The sequence below is a fragment of the Apodemus sylvaticus genome, chromosome 9 (assembly GCF_947179515.1).
Source record: "Apodemus sylvaticus chromosome 9, mApoSyl1.1, whole genome shotgun sequence".
Taxonomy (NCBI): domain Eukaryota; kingdom Metazoa; phylum Chordata; class Mammalia; order Rodentia; family Muridae; genus Apodemus; species Apodemus sylvaticus.
Window position 1 is genome coordinate 10,495,926 of NC_067480.1, and position 19,672 is coordinate 10,515,597.

The window sequence follows — 19,672 nt, forward strand, 5'->3', positions numbered from 1 at the left end:
TATAGCATGTAAATAGTGTCAATAAAAACATGAAGAGGAGAGAGAGAGGCGGGGACAGAGGACAAGAAGTGGAGTAGCTTTTCTCTTTTGGATCTGTAAACAAGTATGACAGCATGGGGTCTAGAGGATGTGAGGTCGGGAATTCATTCTTAGTTACACAGGTTACTTAGTTATTTAGTTGCATCATGTTATTGCGGATTCAATGGACCCACTGTACAGGGAAAGATGAATGAGCCCCTGTGAAACAGACTTTTGCAGGTATGACTTTTGCAGGTATCAAATCATAGTTCACCATGCCCCCTCAAGTAACTTTCTTCTTGTTTTTCCCTAGGTAACAGATCAGTCAGTGAAGGCATTTGCTGAGCACTGCCCTGAACTCCAGTATGTTGGCTTCATGGGTTGTTCAGTTACTTCCAAAGGAGTCATTCACCTAACCAAGGTACGTCCCATAGACCCATTCTCCTGATGTTTAACCAAGGTACGTCCCATAGACTTATTCTCCTGATGTTTAACCAAGGTAAGTCCCATAGACCCATTCTCCTGATGTTTAACCAAGGTAAGTCCCATAGACCCATTCTCCTGATGTTTAACCAAGGTACGTACCATACACCCATTCTCCTGATGTTTCTTTCTTTTTTTCTTTATTGATATATATTTTTTTATTTACATTTCAAATGATTTCCCCTTTTCTGGGTCCCCACTCCCCGTAAGTCCCATAAGCCCTCTTCCCTCCCCCTGTTCCTCCATCCACCCCTTCCCACTTCCCTGTTCTGGAATTCCCCTATACTGTTGCATTGAGTCTTTCCAGAACCAGGGCCCACTCCTCCATTCTTTTTGGACCTCATTTAATATGTGGATTATGTCTTGGGTATTCAAAGTTTCTAGGCTAATATCCACTTATCAGTGAGTGCATACCATGATTGATCTTTTGAGACTGTATTACCTCACTTAGTATGATGTTCTCCAGCTCCATCCATTTGTCTAAGAATTTCATGAATTCATTGTTTCTAATGGCTGAATAGCACTCCATTGTGTAAATATACCACATTTTTTGTATCCATTCCTCTGTTGAAGGACACCTGGGTTCTTTCCAGCTTCTGGCTACTACAAATAGGGCTGCTATGAACATAGTGGAGCATGTGTCTCTCCTGATGTTTCTGAGTACTGTGGTGATGGCCCTGATGGGGTGATTGCCACCATTAGCCCTCCTCCCATTTCTAGGAGAGCACTAAAACATGGATCTATATCCCAGGTCATCTTTTGACTTTGACCTTGATCTCAATATGTAGCTCATGGAGTCCTTGTGGTCTGCCTGCATTGGCCATTGATTAGCAGGAATTGCAGACCTGTCACATTCTGTTTAGTTCACTGTTTGTCTTGAAGCAGGACTGTCTGTTACCCAGCTTCTCTTGAATTCATGGGTAATAGATAGGCTGAGCTCAGGTGAGTGGCTGGGTTTATGGCCATTTTCCAGTTGTGCCTGGATTTCTGCTGTTGGTAAATGCAGTTGGTGAAAAGTGGTTGGATAACTACAGACGTGGGGTAGTATTTGATAAAGCAAAAACCAGTTTTAGAAGACTACCTCTTACATTTTCTGAAATGGAATCCTCATTTTAAAATGAAGCATGAGCTTTATAGTTTCATTGCTAATACTTATAAAACGATGCACTAAAGAAACTGATGTTCGGGACTGGAGAGATGGCTCAGCGGTTAAGAGCACACACTACTCTTCCAGAGTTCCTGAGTTCAGTTCCCAGCAGCTACACGATGGCTCACAACCACCTGTAATGGGATCCAATGCCCTCTTCTGGTGTGTCTAAAAAGAGCGACCGTGTACTCATATACATAAAATAAATGTATAATCTTAAAAAAAAAAAGAAAGAAAGAAACTGGTATTACTTAGATTTTTACCTTAAAGCATAGCATGGACTTGATGCATTGAGTACCAGCTACTTTTTTATCACTGTGTCCTAGGAGCATTTGTTAAAAAACAAAACAAACAAACAAAAAAAAAAAAACCAATTATGTATGACTAATCTGAATATATAAGATAATTGGAGAATGTATTCCACAAATGTATGCCTTCTGGTTCAGAGTTCACTAACAATCACATATACATTTTAGAAGTGGTATTTCATTTCTGCTCTGTAACAAAGCTCCGATATCGTTAGGGTCTAATTCTTACATGCATGTGATAGAAAAGAAGGCTACTATAAAATTAACCTTTGTAGCCCCTGCCTGTGCACTGTCTAGTTTATAACTCTTATCATAATGTACGTATAAAAGGAGAGTTGGTGTTGCCTTTGTGACTTAACAGCAGACCAGCCCCGTCCTTCACCTTTCTCTCACAGTGACTGCAGAACAGTTGCACGGCAGTACAATGCTAAAATAAATAGAAAGATCGCAGCTTTCTTTATGCCTCATCTGTTTGAGTCTCTTCAAGGTTACGGCTTAGTGAGGAACATCTCTTTCTTTCCAGGCAAAAGAAGGGATGTTTCTGCATTGCATAAGACAGTAGGGTAGGGGGCAGTGAGGAGGGGACAGATGCCTTTGCCAACTCTATTTGGTCCTTGTTCCTTCCACTTACTAAGTGGGCCAAAGACATTTTCATTTTCATTTTCTTTTTTTTTTTTTTTAAGGTTTATTTATTATATGTAAGTATACTGTAGCCATCTTCAGACACACTGAAGAGGGTGTCAGATGTCATTACAGATGGTTGTGAGCTACCATGTGGTTGTTGTGACTTGAACTCAGGACCTTTAGAAGATCAGTCAGTTCTCTTATCCACTGAGCCATCTCTCCAGCCCCACGGTTTCATTTTCTTAACTAAGGCAATATATGGCAAGTGCTTTCCTCAGTCTTGAGATCACAGGGAGAGGAAAGTAAGATGGGTGGTGGTGGCGGCACATGCCTTTAATCCCAGCACTTGGGAGTCAGAGGCAGGTGGATTTCTGAGTTCCAGGCCAGCCTGATCTAGAGTAAGTTCCAGGACAGCCAGGGCTACACAGAGAAACCCTGTCTCGAAAAACAAACAAACAAACAAACAAAAAAAAGATGGTCACTTTTATTATCTAAATAGATTCTATACTGTGCAAATGGCTAGAAAATTAGTGCAAATCTTGGCTTAAGAAAGTCAAATCACTATTCTCATTTAGTGTATCTTGAAGAGATCCTGTGGCTAGATTGTGTCTGAAATGACTGGTCAGACTTAATTATATTCAGAGGATCGGAGCCTAAAGCTAGAGGAAAAGATGGATATCAATTATCGATATACTAGAACATCTTAGTATAACCAAGACCATATGTGAGCACATATTTTTATTTATTCTCTGTAACCTTGGCCTGACGGTCTTGGAAACTGAGTGTTTTTCCAGTCCCTTCTAACGCCGAGTAGAGTAGAAGTGGCATGGAATGAACAGATGGTTCACACTGACTGTTAGAGTGACCATGTATGGGATTTTTATGATCCCTCAAAATTGTACTCATTAAAGACCAGATAACTTGGAGCTTCCCTGAGTGTTTGGGATGGCCTCAAGTTCTGGAATATTGGTACTTAGCAGAATTGTCGTCTGTGACAAAGTAACAGCTGCAGTAAATGATGTCTGGAAAGAGCTGTTTGCTGGGAGGATTCTCCTGGGTAAGAAGTGTAAACATCCAGACTCTGACACCGGTCCGTAGCCGGGTCTACACATTTCCACAGCAGTCATGACATAGACAGAGCCTGGCCTGTGCTGCAGCAGCGATCCCTTCCTTGCTCTGCGAGCAGGCAAATCTCTCTAAGCCCGTGGAACTCAAATTTCATAAAACTGAAGCTTTAGGCTCAAAATCTGCCTTCTGGTAACATAAAACAGCTAATGTTTATAAAATGTTGGTAAATATGTTGCCCCTTAATATTGTGCTTGCTTTGTTGTTATAATATATAATTTTTAATGAAACAGGTTGGGACCTGTAAAGTAGAGTGCTGCAGTAGGCCACCTTAGATATGGGTGCTTTTTACACGATTAACAAAGTCACTTTAACACATGATTTTGTATGTGTGGGGTTTTGTGTGTGCTTTATCAATAAAGAAAAATGCCACATAATGTCTGCATTAATTTCTCTGTAGGAAATCAGCACTTGAATTAAATTATCAAACTACTAGTCCTTAGACTCATGTAGTTTTCTGTACCTTAAAGAATCAAAGAATTTAAAAAGTTGTTGAGCTGTGTGTGTGTGTGTGTGGGGGGGAGCTGGGAAGCTACTCAGCCATATTAAGACATGTCAAACATTTTAGTATATTAGTAGAAGCAAAAATGGGGCATTGTGATTTCTGTAATTATTAAAGAAGGGTCATCGGACACAGGATCGGTACTAGGTGGGAGAATATTGTTACACTCATTTGTGGTCACCGTGGGTCAACTTTACTTGGATAGTTTTTGTCTTAGCTGGAATACTCACTTACTTTGTGAGGATTTCTGTTTCCATATCTAGTAATTAGGAGATTCTGCTAACATCAAACATGACCACAGTAAGAACCCTTCTTAAAGAACTTCTTTATCATGTGAGAGTCAGGTGCACTGGACTGTGAAGGACACGTCCAGTTAGGTAAGAGCTGAAGGCTCCAGGTAAGAGGCCGGAGCACCAGCCGTTCTCATGGGTCAGAGTTGGCTTGTGCCAACAGAGCTGGGCTTGTCAGTGCACTCCGCCTGCTTGTAAATGCAAAATGTCCTTCTCTTGTTCCCCTCAGCACAAATGCAGCAAACGCAAGAGTTCTAGTGCTCCTGCTCAGACTGAGTGCCTCTGTGTCACGTGTTGTAAAGTCGCTGAAAGGAGCGAGTCATAACTGTCAATTGCCATTGGCTTCAGTTCAAATGCTTGGAGGAGAACTCACCACAGGGCATTAGAACAAGGCAAAAGTAGAGCTGTGGGTTTGTAACCACAACAGGGAGCAGATTTAATGTCCTGCCGCAGTGAACTTCTAAACAGGTAAAGTGCAGACAAAAGAGACAGTTCCAAGCCAAGCATGCCAGAACACGTCTTTAATCCCCATGTTCAGGAGGCAGAGGCGGGCTGGCAGGGGTCTGCGTGTTTGAGACCACGCTGGACTACATAGCGAGTGCCGGGACAGTCAGGGGAAAGTAAAGAAAACCAACAACAAACAAAGCAAAACAAAACATGATTTTTAAGATTCTGGACATCAGGTGACAGAAAATAAGAATCCCTGAGTTTCAGAGACCAACAAGAAGAGCTCTGTGCTTCTCAGAGGACTTCCCCGAAGGGTTCCCAGAGTGCAGCCTGAGGGAGGGTAACATGCAGAGACCCAGGAAAGTCTGTGGGACAGGGAGGAACCCAGAGGTCTGTGGGGAGGCCTTTTTGCGGCCAGCTTCCAACAGCCTGTGAGCAAGAAGTTGGAAAGAAAAACTGGGAGCGGTTTTGAAGTGGATGAACATAAAAATACATGTTTCAAATTTCCTGTGATGCTGCAGACGCATTACTCAGGCAAAATGAGTTAACTAAGCACCCAGTAAAGAGGCAGAGTGCTTTCAGGTCGGCGAGCTCAGGTCCATCCAGTGAGACTTTAGGAAGAGCAGACTGGAATCCCATTGAGCAGGAGGAGGAGTGGAGATGCAGGTGCAAGTCAGCAGAGCAGTAAACCAAGCTTGGAACGAAGCTGAGTGTTCCCCAGGAGAGACAGCGTCTCCTCAGGCTGACTGGCAAGGGACAGAGGGAGCTGGAATCACCGGTGCCACGGCTGCGCAGCTGCCGCAGACACTAGAGGGAGAAGGGTCGTGAGGATAAATATGTGCCCCTATGGGGCATTGTCGGTGGAGGCACACAGTGCCAGAGCTCAGCCCAGAAGGCACGGTAGTATGGCTCCCTGGGCAGTGGGACAGCATCCATGGAGCCCCGCAATTGGATGGCATCCAGACAGCAGGGCAAGGCTGTCCTTCCCAAAATGCAGAGGCCGTAGACAGACAGAATGTCCCCAGTCTCATAAAGAGGTTAGGTTTTTATTTGAAACCTTTTTTGCTAAGTGTATTCTATGTATGAAATTCTACCAAGGACTTTAGAGAGAAAGAAACCCATTCAGCACGACTGCTGTAGGACTGAGCCTGTCGTTAGCATCACAGGAAACCCTGATAAAGACATTAAAAGGTAAGAGTTTTGGCCTTCGCTGTCTATCATGGGTAGAGATGCAGACAGGTGTGGTGATCCTCACCTTTAATCCCAGCACTCAGGAGACAAGAGACAGACAAATCGCTGAGTTTGAGGCCAGCCAGGTCTACAGAGGGAGTTTAGGACAGCCAGGACCTGAAACCCTGTCTTTAAAGAACAAACAAACGAACGAACGAACAGACATAATGAATTGGAATTATTCTCACCAACTACACATTTAATAAAGCTCAGTATCAAAATTTATAAAACTCAGAGTAAGAAAGATTAACCTTATTTTTAAAACTGGCAAAGTGCTTGAAATGACATTTTAAAAAAGACACATAAGTGGCCCAAGACTTAGGTTCATCATTAACAATCATCAGAGAAATTTGAATTAAAATCATTTGCTATTACCTCATATGTGCCAGAGTAGTTATCACCTAAAAGTTCAAAGACAAAGAGTGTGAGCAAGATGGAGAAAAGAGACCTCCACCATAGTGCTGGTAATCCAGTTATCCAGAAGCGGAAGTCGGTGTGCCGAAGCAGTGTTCCGACTCCCACATTCATCAGCAGTTTGTGCCGCAGTTACCGTAGGAAGACACATTGAGTGTGCATCAGCGGTGAAAGGATAGACTGTGCAGTGTGCACCACTGTGCTTCATACAGACTTCGCACACCCTCCTCCAGTGCTAGCCTGTTCTCCCCACAGCAGCACCGATGAATCATCAAGCCAGCGTCTTCTCTTCAGAACTTATCAGTCCTGTAGAAATGCTTGCTATAGAGAATTGCATAGATAAGCTTTAGGATCCAGAAATTAAAAGCACCATCATAATTAAAAATTAAAATATTGGAAACATTATGATAATTCAAGGAGTTTAAAGAACACACACACAAAAAGATAACTAGAAGAAATCCAGAAGAAAAAGTATCCAGAGAATAAATGCCTGAGCGGTGCCCAGGGAAACAAAAGCGCAGTGAAATGGACAGACACCGTCCAGGACACGGAGATGGGAGCGAATGAAGAGACAGAAAAGTGTAGTGAAATGGACAGACACCGTCCAGGACACGGAGATGGGAGCGAATGAAGAGACAGAAAAGCATAGTGAAATGGACAGACACCGTCCAGGACACGGAGATGGGAGCGAATGAAGAGGTAGAAAAGCGTAGTGAAATGGACAGACACAGTCCAGGACACGGAGATGGGAGCGAATGAACAAAAACGTAGTGAAATGGACAGACACCGTCCAGGACACGGAGATGGGAGCGAATGAAGAGACAGAAAAGCGTAGTGAAACGGACAGACACAGTCCAGGACATGAAGATGGGAGCGAATGAAGAGACAGAAAAGCGTAGTGAAACGGACAGACACAGTCCAGGACATGAAGATGGGAGCGAATGAAGAGGTAGAAAAGCATAGTGAAATGGACAGACACCGTCCAGGACATGAAGATGGGAGCGAATGAAGAGGTAGAAAAGCATAGTGAAATGGACAGACACCGTCCAGGACATGAAGATGGGAGCGAATGAAGAGACAGAAAAGTGTAGTGAAATGGACAGACACCGTCCAGGACACGGAGATGGGAGCGAATGAAGAGACAGAAAAGCGTAGTGAAATGGACAGACACCGTCCAGGACCTGAAGATGGGAGCGAATGAAGAGGTAGAAATATTGAGGAGGAAGCAGTTTCAACCGAAATGAAGGCAGAACTGAAAAAACCCAGCAGCCCCAGTGGGTATTTCAAAGAAAAGCTTTAAAAGTGAATCAAGTGAGTGAAACAAGAAGAATGGGTATGGAGTCTTGAAGATAAAATAGAGGATCAAGACCAAATAAAAAGTAATATGAAAAATTAAAAGATGAAACAGAACACAGGAAAGGAACACTTAGGAAATGTGACACCAAAACCAAACAACAAAACACTAAACAAACAACACGAACCTTTGAATTATAGATATACACAGGGAGACTAGCCCTGAGCCAGCAAGTTAGACTAGATCTCTAACAAAGTCATAGGAGAAAAGTCTCCCCATATAAGCAGAAAGACATACTTATATAGATTTAAGAAGTTACTGCCCAGAACGAGACCAAAAAGAAAATCTCCACAGCATATTATAGTTAAAACACCAAGTATATATAACAAAGATAATGTATGGAAAGCTTCAAGAGAAAAGCCACAAGTCACATGTAATGAAAAGCCCATCAGCACAGCAGCTGATTTCTCAAAGGAAATTTAGAAATCCTGAAGAGCCTGCAGCCTTGCATTCCGATTTCTACAAGACCGTGACAGCCAGGCTAAAATAGTATATCCAGAAAATTATCTGCCATGATTGAAGGAAAGAGAATTTTCTGTGACATAGTCAGTATAAAAAATAATTATATCCAACAAACTTAAGGAGAACACAGGAAATATATTGTGTGGGGGAAAATGAGGATAACAGAGAAACTGTGGAAAGAAATCTGAAGCCATCTTTATTAAAACACAGTACACAGCTGATGTCAGAAATCAGCAGCACAGCAGCGACAGCTAATATACATCTCAGTAATGTCTTTCAGTCAGTGGCCTCAATCCCCCCTCCAGAAATACAGACTGACTGAGAATAGAGTAGGAGAGAGAATCCATTTATCCGCTGCCTATAAGACACAACATACTTGTTGATTTCAAGAGAAGGCTTCTCCGTGTCTCTCTGGCTGTCAGGGTATTTACTTTGTAGACCAGACTGGGCTTGCAGCTCAGAGATCCTCCTGCTTCTGCCTCCTGAGTGCTTCGATTAAAGGCATGTGCCAATACCACATGGCTGAAGATAGAGTAAAAGAATGGACAAATGTACTCCAGTCAAACAGAACCGGTTAGCAAGCTAGTATCACTATCTTAGTATATGACAAAACAGACTTAAAACTAAAAGTGCTCAGAAAATATAGAGAGGAGCACTTTATTCCAGTCAAGGGAACAGTTAATCCAGAACTCATCACTATCTTAAACGTATATGTATCAAACTCAGAGATGCCCACTTTCATTAAAAATCTGTTACTGGAATTAAAAAGAGATGAATATCAATCCATTAGTGGTAGGGCTGTACCACTCTGTTTGGCAGTGTGAGCCTAGAGAGAAGAGTCTGTAGGTGAGGCGGACTAGTCTCGTGCAGTAGCAACTTTATTCGGAGCATCGGACAATTTGTATTGTGAGGGTTGAGAGTCACATGAGTGACATGTCCAATCCCAAGGACAGGCTGCACGTACAGGAGCACGTGGTGAAAACATGTTTTTCCACAGAAGAATGTAAAAAAATAACAATCACCAGTTGTAGTAAATAATCTAAAGTAAACTCACTCCTATCAGGGCAGTGGCCAAATCCTAAGAACAATTTGAAGGTTTTGAAGAAGTACAGGTCCCAGGACCTGTCTTGTGTTGGTTTCTTGGAGATTTCTCATAGACACTCAGAATTCCTCATGTTGACTCCATTTTTAGACTTTGTTCTGACAGTGACTTCAATACCCAACTTTGTTTAATGGACAAGTCATCTGGAAAGAAAGTAAACAGAGAAACATCAAAAACCACTGACACCAAACAACAAATGGATTTAACAGAATACCTCCACAGAGTATTCTATCCAAACACAAAGGAATGCACATTCTGCTCAGCACCACATGGGAGTTTTCTTAAAATAGATCTCATTGTAGAAAACAATACAAATCTTTACAGATTCAAAAGGTTTGAAAGCACTTCTTGCATCTGATCTGACCACAATGCAATAAATATTTAAACTGGCAGCAAGCAAATCTCTCTTAAATACACAAACTCACTGAATTGTACAACTCATTACTAAGTGGTGGGCAGGTCAAACAAGAAATAAAGAAATACAAAACTTCCTGGAACTAACTGAAACTGAAAATACAACATAGCACCACCCCTGGGGCACAGTGAAAGCAGCCTTGCCAGGGAAACATTTAGCTCTCAGTGCTTACATTAAAATATGAAAACAAGCACAAATAAATGTGTACTCCTTGATGCTAGGAAATCTAAAAGATATGCATGTCTTTCTAGATCCAGTCAAACATCCAAAATTAAACCAACAAAAAATTAACAGCGAAACAGACCCAAGTGAGATTGAAACTATAGGGAAAAAAAAACCTGTCTAAGAAAAGTCCAGGACCAGGTGGATTCACAGCTGCATTCTATTTGAGCATTTAAAGATCTACAGCCATTCCTTCTTAAACATTCTTTAAAAAAGGGAGAAGAAAAGAAGCAGTAGGAACACTCACAAACTCTTTCTAAAAAGCCTATATCACTACAATACCCAAACCAGTTCACACACAAAGATACATAGACAGACACACCACACACAGAGACACAGACACAGACACACACAGACACACACAGACACACACACACACACACACACACAGAGAGAGAGAGAGAGAGAGAGAGAGAGAGAGAGAGAATGAATGAGAATGAATTATAGGCCAGTATTACCAATGAACATAGATTCCAAAATACACAAATTATTGAAGCTAGAATATAGATGATATATCAAAAACATTATCCACTCTGACAAAGTTGTTATTAGTCTTAAAATGCAGAAATGGTTCAATATGTACTATTCAATAAGTGGACTAAGCCACATAAATGGAATTAAAGACAAAAATTAAATGATCTTCATAATAGATGCAGAAAAAAACATTGTCAAAATCCAACATACTTTTATGATACAAGTCTTAGAAAATGTAGGGGTATAGGGAATGTACTGCCGTACAATAGAAGCTGGGTTTGACAGACCCACAGCCAGTATCATCCTAAATGGAGAAGAGTGCGCAAACCAATGCAACTGAGGTCAGGAACAAGGCGCCTGTCACTGTCTCCACTCCCTTCAACATTGTCCTTGAAGCACTTGATGGGGGCAATAATACAAGAGAAGGAACTTAACAAGATCAAATAGGGAAAGAAAATGACAAACTGTCCCTATTTGCAGTTGATAGAGGTCAAAAAATGTTACCAGAAAACTTTTAGAAACCATGTACTAATTCAGCAATGTGGCAGGATAATCAACTTCCAAAAATTAAGAGCTTTTCTATACAGCAACAAACATCCAGAGAAGGAAATCATGGACCCACTCTCATTAACAACAATCTCAAAGAAAATAAAATTCTAGGAATAAACCTAGCCAAGGAAATGAAGGAACTCTACAATGAAAACTTGAAACTTAAGAAAAAAACAGAGTAAGACATTAGACAATGGAAAGACACATGTTCATGGACAGTAAAAATGACCATTCTACTAAAGCTGATTCAGTGCAATCCCAATAATATCTGTGTCTCATTCTTCCAGACATAAAAGAAAACTTCCTTAAATTTCATATGGAACCACAAAAGACCAAAACCATTCTGAATGGGGAAAAACTGGCTGAAAAATTATAATTTCAGATCTTAAGATAAATTACAAAGTTATAGTAATACAAACAATATGGTGTTGGTACAAACAGCCATATAGACCAATGGAACAAAACTTCATACACTTAATACCTAACAACAACACTAGCATCATATGCCAGGAAAAGGAACTGTCTTCCACAAATAGTGGTGTGAAGCCTGGATTTCCTCATGCAGAATGAACTTAAATCCGTATCTAACACCTTGCACCCAAACTGTCTCCAGTTGGTCTACCTGATGCATGTATAGGAAAGGGCTTTCTGAATAGGAGTCTGATTGCCCAAGGAGTAAGGCCAATGATTGACATTTGGATTCTCATGAAACTAAACAACTTCTGCACAGCAAAAGAAACAATCAGCTGCCCAGAGGAAGCCCAGACAATGACAAAGAATCTTTGACAGCTAGACATCTGACAGAGGTTCACTATCCATAATACACTTAGAATTTTAAAAAATCCCCCCCCCCAAAGCTCTAAAAACAATTGACTTGTTTGAATAAAAAATGGATGTGAGTTCTCAAAAGAAGAAAAATGAATGGTCAGTAAATATCTCAAAAAATGCTTATGGTCCTTAGAAGCCAGGCAAATGCAATGAAAACAAGGTCAAGATTTTATCTCACTTCAGTCAGAATGGCAGAGATCTAGAATACAGCCAACAGTAAGTGTTGGAGGGACGCGGAGGCAAGGAGACCCTGTTCACTTCTGGTGAGATGGCACACTGGTGCAAACAGTGTCAAAATCTGTGGAAAATCCCCCCAAAGCTAAAAATAAATGTACCATGTGGGCCCAGCTAAACCTTGCCTTGGCATATGCCCAAAGGACTCAGCACCATATCCCCAGGTACTTGATCAACTGTGTTCATTGCTGCCCTGTTCAGAATGGATAGGAAAAGGAAACAAAGTAAATGTCCTGCATCTGCTGAGTGGATGATGGAGACATGGTACATATGCCCTGGGTGATACTCTGAAGCAGAGAAGCGCTGCAAAATCATGAGCTTTGCGGGTCAGCAGAGAGAGCTAGAAAAGATTTTCACCCAGAAAGCCAGAAAAGAGGTCACCCGGGCACAGAAAGACAAATGTCACATCTCACTCACTGGTCGCTTCTACTCCCACATCTTCAGGTGTGAACATGTAGTCAGGTGTGAACACGTTGTCAGGTCTGAACACATAGCCTGCAGTAACTGCAGAACCCAGGAAAAGTACGAAGAGCACGTTGCTGTGACAGAGGGACTCAGGAACAACAGAGAGGCAAGGAACAGAGAGCAAGTGATCAGATGAGGAAATGGGGAGAAAGAATGGGGTGAGTAGGAAAATACGGAAGGAGGGAGAAGAGGAGGATAAGGAGGAATAGCAGGAGACAAGTGATCGAAGGAGGGGCTCTTGTGGGAAGGGAGGAGGTTAGTGAAACAACACTGGATGTCTGAAAAAGTCACAGATTCCTTCCATTAACTATTAAAAAAAAAAAACCCACCACACAAACGAACATTCCCCCCAAATACATAACTCACATAATTAATTCAGTATATAAGATACATACATAACTTGAATGAACTTTTCTTATATGGGCTGATGGCACTCCTTCCAAGGACTCAAGACCACCTACGAATACCGCAGTGTGTGTCATAGGATGCCCCCTTTAGTTGTTGGCCAGGGTTGCCTAAGCGACTTCTAAAATGTAGAGCCTATTGCTGTTCCCTTCATTAACTCCCAAGAGGTAAGTCCCTATTGCTGAAGACAGTACGTGTCAGAAACAGGGCCCAGAAGCCCCTGAGCTGCTACTGACCTGAATGCCACCTCCCTGAGGACTAACTTTCATGGTGCCAGAAGATGCCATGCAAGATCCGAAGGAGGAAAGCAGCCAACAGTCCCATAGAGCTGTGGCTGTGAACCACACCTGTGAACCATGCCAGTGACCATATGACACAGTAACCCTACACGTGTGGTAGAGGCACACGTACCTTGGTAGTAACCAGTAGTTCTGTAATTAGAACAAAGCCTTGTTCAGCAAGAGGGAGACCATGCGTGATAACAGGATACCTAGATAGCTACTCAGTGCTAGTAAAATCATGGCTGTTAAGGAGAATCTGCAACTGCTAATTTACTAAGCCAGCATATCCCTAACAGTCTATAAACATTTGTCCTTATGCCCACAGATAATTTTAGTCTTCACCACTCATCAAAGAAATTTTGCTTCACAACAGATGGAGACTACTACAGAAGACCACACTCTATCAGTATGCATTTGGAGACTGCACGTGCTGTATTAAGTTAAAAATTAAGTCAATATCCTGATAGTCTAAAATGTCAACATGGGCTTGCTGGACAACTAGGCATCATCCCTGGGTTCCTGAGCTTGTGGCACAGAGACACAGTGAAGTGTGAGGTTCCAGCCAGCTCACAAATAACTTTACACAGCTGTTGACATTAAGTGGACATTAATGAAGATGCTGAAGAATTTGTTTAAAGTTTCATTTTTATACCATTGGTTTATGAAAACTATCCATCCATCCTTTATGAGTTAGATACTGTAGGTATGTTAAAGTGGGAAGATTGATTAGCGATGTGTGTCATTACATTATATGTGCTTTTTAAGCTATTCAGTTTATTAATGACATTTATTAATTTTGTTGATTAATCCGGTTGAGTTTGTGTAAGGTGACAGTTAAAGTCATTATTTGAAATTAATCTGGTTCCCTTCATTGGGAAGATCTCTAAAACCTAAGGCAAATGCTCAAACTACTGATATTTTCTTGACCCCAGTAACATTAGAAGAAGTTGAAAACAAAACACTTTTAAAAGTGCTTATGGTTGAAAATATCAACTATTTCTTAAAGGAAAACAAAATTGATTTTTCTTCAGTCGATTTAACATAAGTAACGGAAAACGCGATCACTCGTGCAGCTAACTCAATTTTGTCTTCCTTTTCTTGTTTATTCAGAGACAGAAATGAAAGATGAACTTTTTTCCCTTTTTAAGTTTCCAAACAACTGGTCACTTTTAGTGCCTTGTTCTAAGAATAGAATGTTCTGGTTTAGAGGGTGATGATATCTTTAGTCATAGATGATTACTTCATTTGTTTCTGAAATATTATATGTGCCTGAATGATATTTTAGAATGTAGAAAATATGTTCTTAGATTGCTGTGAGGTATGCCGTCCTGCGTATCACCCGCGAGTCCTGGAAAGGCTGTCCGCCGGCTCCTTACGATTTCCATCCTAAGACAAAAGGTGGACGAGCGTGCGGGAGGCGGTGGGACTGGTTCTGTAGACCTTGGATGTTTGATTGACTTTTTTTCCCACAAGTTTGCAAAGGGCAGCAAACTGTTTATCACGGTCATCCAAGCTCATTCCAGGAGTGCTGAGCAGCCATCCGGGCAAGCTGCCTCGGTGGTCTGCCTTGATTTCCTCTCCTGCACCTGGTGATGACATAATGCCTATTTACATCATATAAGGAAGATTGCTTATTGCCTACATTAAGACAAGTTATAAAACTCAATAAAACAAATTACTTTATAGTGACCTACAAAGGTTTTGTAGAACCCTACTAGCTTTCATTTCATTGAAAGAGTAAAATAAAATTTAAGTCAAACATTACTTAAAGTGTTGAGCTCACTTTCTACCCAGTGTCCCCCTTGGAAGGTAAGATGCCGACTCCCTGTGCTCCACGGCGCTGTGCGTCTTCTCTTCTGCTTGTCCCTTGAAGATGCTTGATGACTCAAGTTAATACACGGAGCAGCAAGTTAATACATGAAATAGTATTTAAAAATAATTTACAATGAGTTGTTGCTCCCTGGTATACCAACAGGGATATACTGTTCTGGCTTATTTTTATTTCCCAAATTAGTGACTGGTCTTTTCTTTTTCCGGTCGCACCTGTTGTCTCCTCTGTGTGAGGTGGTGGTGCCTGCTGTGGAACCATCTCCACATTTATGACTGCGCCCCCCTCCCACTCTAGCTACATGTATCTGTTTGTGCTACATTTTCATTTTAGCCACAGAAATAGCAAGATGTATCAACATGACACCAGCAAAATAAATGAGGTCATCCTCTAGATGACCAACCTGGGGACATCCCAGTGAGTACCAGGAACAAATGAGTCCCTCGTGGCTCCCTCTTTTGAAAGAGTTGTTGTTTCCGGCGGAACAGAAATATATAAACAAAAATGAGAAGAGCTGCCGGGGCGTTTTGGAAGGACTTTGCTTGACTCTCGGTGTTCCGCTTTAAATGGTCTTCTACTGTGTTGAGCCATCCTCCTTTCACAGCTTGGGTTTTCACCACACACCTGTTTATGAATTATGAGTATCCTTGCAGACACGCTTCAGAAGAGGATTTCAGGGCTACTCCATCTGATCTCAGACACTGGGGGTCTGTCTTTATCCAAGAATGGACTGTGAGATGTTACTTCCATCCAGTTTTGTTCTTTAAAATTAGTTCATACTTTTGTGATGGAAATTTTATTGGAGGATCAGTCTGATTCAACTATGTTTCTTTTGTGGCTTATAAAATCGTGATGCTGAAATACATAAAGTCCCATTTATAAATCAGCAGAACAGACTGCCTGCCTCAGTAAAGAACTTGGACTTGAGGCTCATTGATAACATCTCAGTCATTTAGTCAGAAAGTAAGTATTGAGGAAAAGGCGAATGTGTTTATTTGTTTGAAGTAAATATATTTATTGTGAAGTATAGAATTAAATAGAATCTAATTATTTTAAAACAATTTATTAAAACATGGACAATTCTAGTCACCAGATAATTTTGATGATCTGTCTTAATAATATTCTGTTTTTAATTGACAGTCTCACTTTTAAGCAATACATTTATTGCTCTGGGCTGGCCTTGTGAGCTTCAGGACAGCACCTACATGCATCTTAGCTGCATATACATTCATAAGTTATCCACAGTGCACTCCATGATAATTTTAAGACACAGAACCCAAAGGCTCTTGCATTTCTTACAATTGTAACAATGGTTTATAATGGTTGTCTAGAATATACTCCAGCACTGTGAAAGAGTTCCTGGGTACTGAAAAGAACACTGATGGGAATACCTTTCCTGGGCTGCTCTGTGAGTCAGAAGTTGTCTTATGTAGAGTAGGATATCCAGAAATGTACACGTGAAGTGAACATTTAACTAGCATTTCTGCCTCTGTGCTCAAAGAGGAAACAGACATGGCTAGCACCTTGGGCTTTTAGAAGGATTCAGTTATACCCTTGCAATTGTTCCTCCTTCTGGGTTACATCCTTTACATAGTCTACATTGTTTGTTGTTGATGTTGTTGTTGTTGCAGACTCCCACCCTTGCCCTTTCTTGGCTTTTGCTCTGTGCTGCTCCTAGACTTGTTTGCCTTTAGAACCCTCCTTCCTTCAGATTGTAAGAGCCAAAGGACCAGCACATCTGCTCCAAGATAGTGTCCTCTGTGTAGGTAAGGGAAGCTACACCCACGAAATCTCAACAGCATGTCATATAAACAAGGCCTGAACAGTGATAATACTAGCTGACAGGCCAGTGTGGATGGGTGAAATCTGGGTACCACTGTAGTTGAAGAACTGCAGGCAGCTAATGAGTGCAGGAGGGAGAATGAGTCTTCTCTTGGGATAAGCCCTTTAACTGATGATCCAGCACCAACAGTTAGCCCTAAAACCATGCAGACAAACCTAAACAGACATGGCAGACTGTGTTTGTTTATACGCATGTGTTCACATAATAGAGAGAGAAGTAGGGTTTCCTGGGATGAGCTATGAAGAAGAGTGGATTGGGTGAATATGATGAAAATAAAAATATATATTAGATCAGACTTTAAGTGCTTTATCCATACCAGCCTCACTCCTCTGTGGTTCTAGCGATGGATAGTTCTAGCTTGCCGTGGGTGACAATAGCCTGTGGGTCACAGAAACACTCCATCTCCCTTCGTGCTGACTCTGCAGCTTTCTTGCCTTGGTAACTGAGTCGAATGTTGTCAAGTCTATTATGCTCAGCCTCTCTTTCACGGAAATACCAACTTCCTTGACTGGGATTCCCCCATGTAACCCGGTCCTGTTTATTTTATTTTTCTGGTTAAACACTGTTTGCTAGGTTTCTTATATGAGAGCACATGACAACTATACTGATTTTTCATTTTCTTTCAGGGAATACTGTAGCAATTGAAATGAAAGCACACACTGAGGCTTAGATATAAGACTTAAATCAGACATGGTTGTGTGCTCTATATATTACCACTACCTTAGTGATGCCCTGAATCTAGTCAGACTGTAGCTGGAGAGGTAAAGGCAGACCAGTTTACATGGCAGTTAAGAATAATGTAGTTGGGGGAGGAGAGATGGCTCAGAGGTTAAGAGCATTGACTCTTCTTCCAGAATTCCTGACTTCAATTCCCACAACCGCATGGTGGCTCACAACCAGCTGTAATGAGGTCTAGAGCCCTCTTCAGGCATGCAGGCGTATATGCAGGCAGAAAGCTGCATACATAATAAAATAAATCCTTAAAAAATTGCTGAAGTACCTAGAAAACTGGAATACCCAAAACATAATCCACACATCAAATGAGGTACAAGAAGAAAGGAGGAGTGGCCCCTGGTTCTGGAAAGACTCAGTGAAGCAGTATTCAGCAAAACCAGAACGGGGAAGTGGGAAGGGGTGGGTGGGAGGACAGGGGGAGAGAAGGGGGCTTACGGGACTTTCGGGAAGTGGGGGGCTAGAAAAGGGGAAATCATTTGAAATGTAAATAAATTATATCGAATAAAAAAATTAAAAAAAAATTGCTGAAGTTATGATGGTCCCAAGTATAGGTTTCAGTGAAGCAACATCAATATATTATATAGATTGAATATGCTCCTACTATTAACAACCTTGAAATGTTTCTTATTGCTGTGAGCTGTAATGTCAGTCCAAAGATTCAACGTAAGAGAGCCAGCTAATGGCGTTACCAGTTGAAGCTATTTATGTGCATTATTAGTTATTAGTGACCAGTTATTTGATGTTGTATTTTAGATGATTTTGATTGACAATTTCAAATAGATAGATCCCTTCAGTTCTCTGTTTGCTCTTTACTGATCTGAGGACGGTCTAAGTGACCCAGAGCATGTGCTGGCAGAAAAATCATAAATCTGATAGTTTTAACTTAGGTGTAAACTAGGTTGTCATTTGATACAGATAAAATGGTATTTTATACAAAGTCTTTTTTCTACATTTCCATTGTTCATTTTGTTATTTTTCTGTTGCTTACTTTCATGATAGCATGATTCAATTTTTTATATTTGCATCAAATAAAATTCCATAAGGGCCTTTCTAGCTGCCATTTGTTTTGAATGCTTGAGTCAGTACTCGGCACACAGAATGTTAGCTCTTCGCTTCTAACACAATGAAGAGAGTCAGGAATTAAAGCCTAAGTAATTCTGAATTTAAAAGTGTTGTAAACCAAGCAACCCTGCCTCTTGGAGCTACTTTTAGAACAAGGTGAAGTGAAGCAAACGGAGACCAGTCAGTGTCTGAGACACACCACTTCACCGGCTGGCTCGATCAGAACCTGGGCAGTGCTCATTCCTTCCGTAGCCAAGGTTAGGTGATCAATGCTTAACTCAAACACCATGCCAAGATTGTTGAAGAAATACTCTTTGTGAATCTGCACTGAGAGTTCTTTTAGGCCTAAATTCTGATTCCCTTGATCATTCACATATGTGGTATGGTGATCTAGCTTTAGCTAGTTAATACCAATTTTGTCACTTTCTTTGTGGATTTTGGACAAGAATAGAAATAAGAAAAAAATGTTCATGCGTGTGTACACATATTCATACAGTTTGGGATGTTTGTTTTTATAAAAGTGGTTCATTTCTCATAAAGAGCAAGCTTTTGCAGGATGCCTTGGTGATCTGACTTGCAGTCCTCCAGTGAAATGAGGAGATCTGTAGGGATCCCTTGACAGAGTCTTCTCTTATTGGGGAATCTTCATGGAGGTGTTGAAGACTGAGTGGTGGAGGGGCCACACCAGCTGTTAGATTCTGTGCACTAAAGCTCTGGGGGTAAAAGGTTGGTGGCTTCTAGCGCGCCCTGTGAGGCAGTGTGCAGCCTAGAGCAGGGCAGTTGGCTTCTGGAGGCGAGTAGCAGGATCTATACTTTCCTTTGGGC

The 19,672-nt window shown here is 41.3% G+C and overlaps 1 protein-coding gene across 2 annotated transcripts in view; it reads left to right on the forward strand.

Moving 5' to 3' along the window:
• Fbxl17 (F-box and leucine rich repeat protein 17) overlaps positions 1-19,672 on the forward strand; it is a 439,437-nt gene that overhangs the window by 118,250 nt on the left and 301,515 nt on the right. For both annotated transcript variants that reach the window (XM_052193248.1, XM_052193249.1), the window contains exon 5: positions 332-439. In XM_052193248.1, the coding sequence (XP_052049208.1) occupies positions 332-439 (108 nt within the window). The remainder of the gene's footprint in view (positions 1-331; positions 440-19,672) is intronic.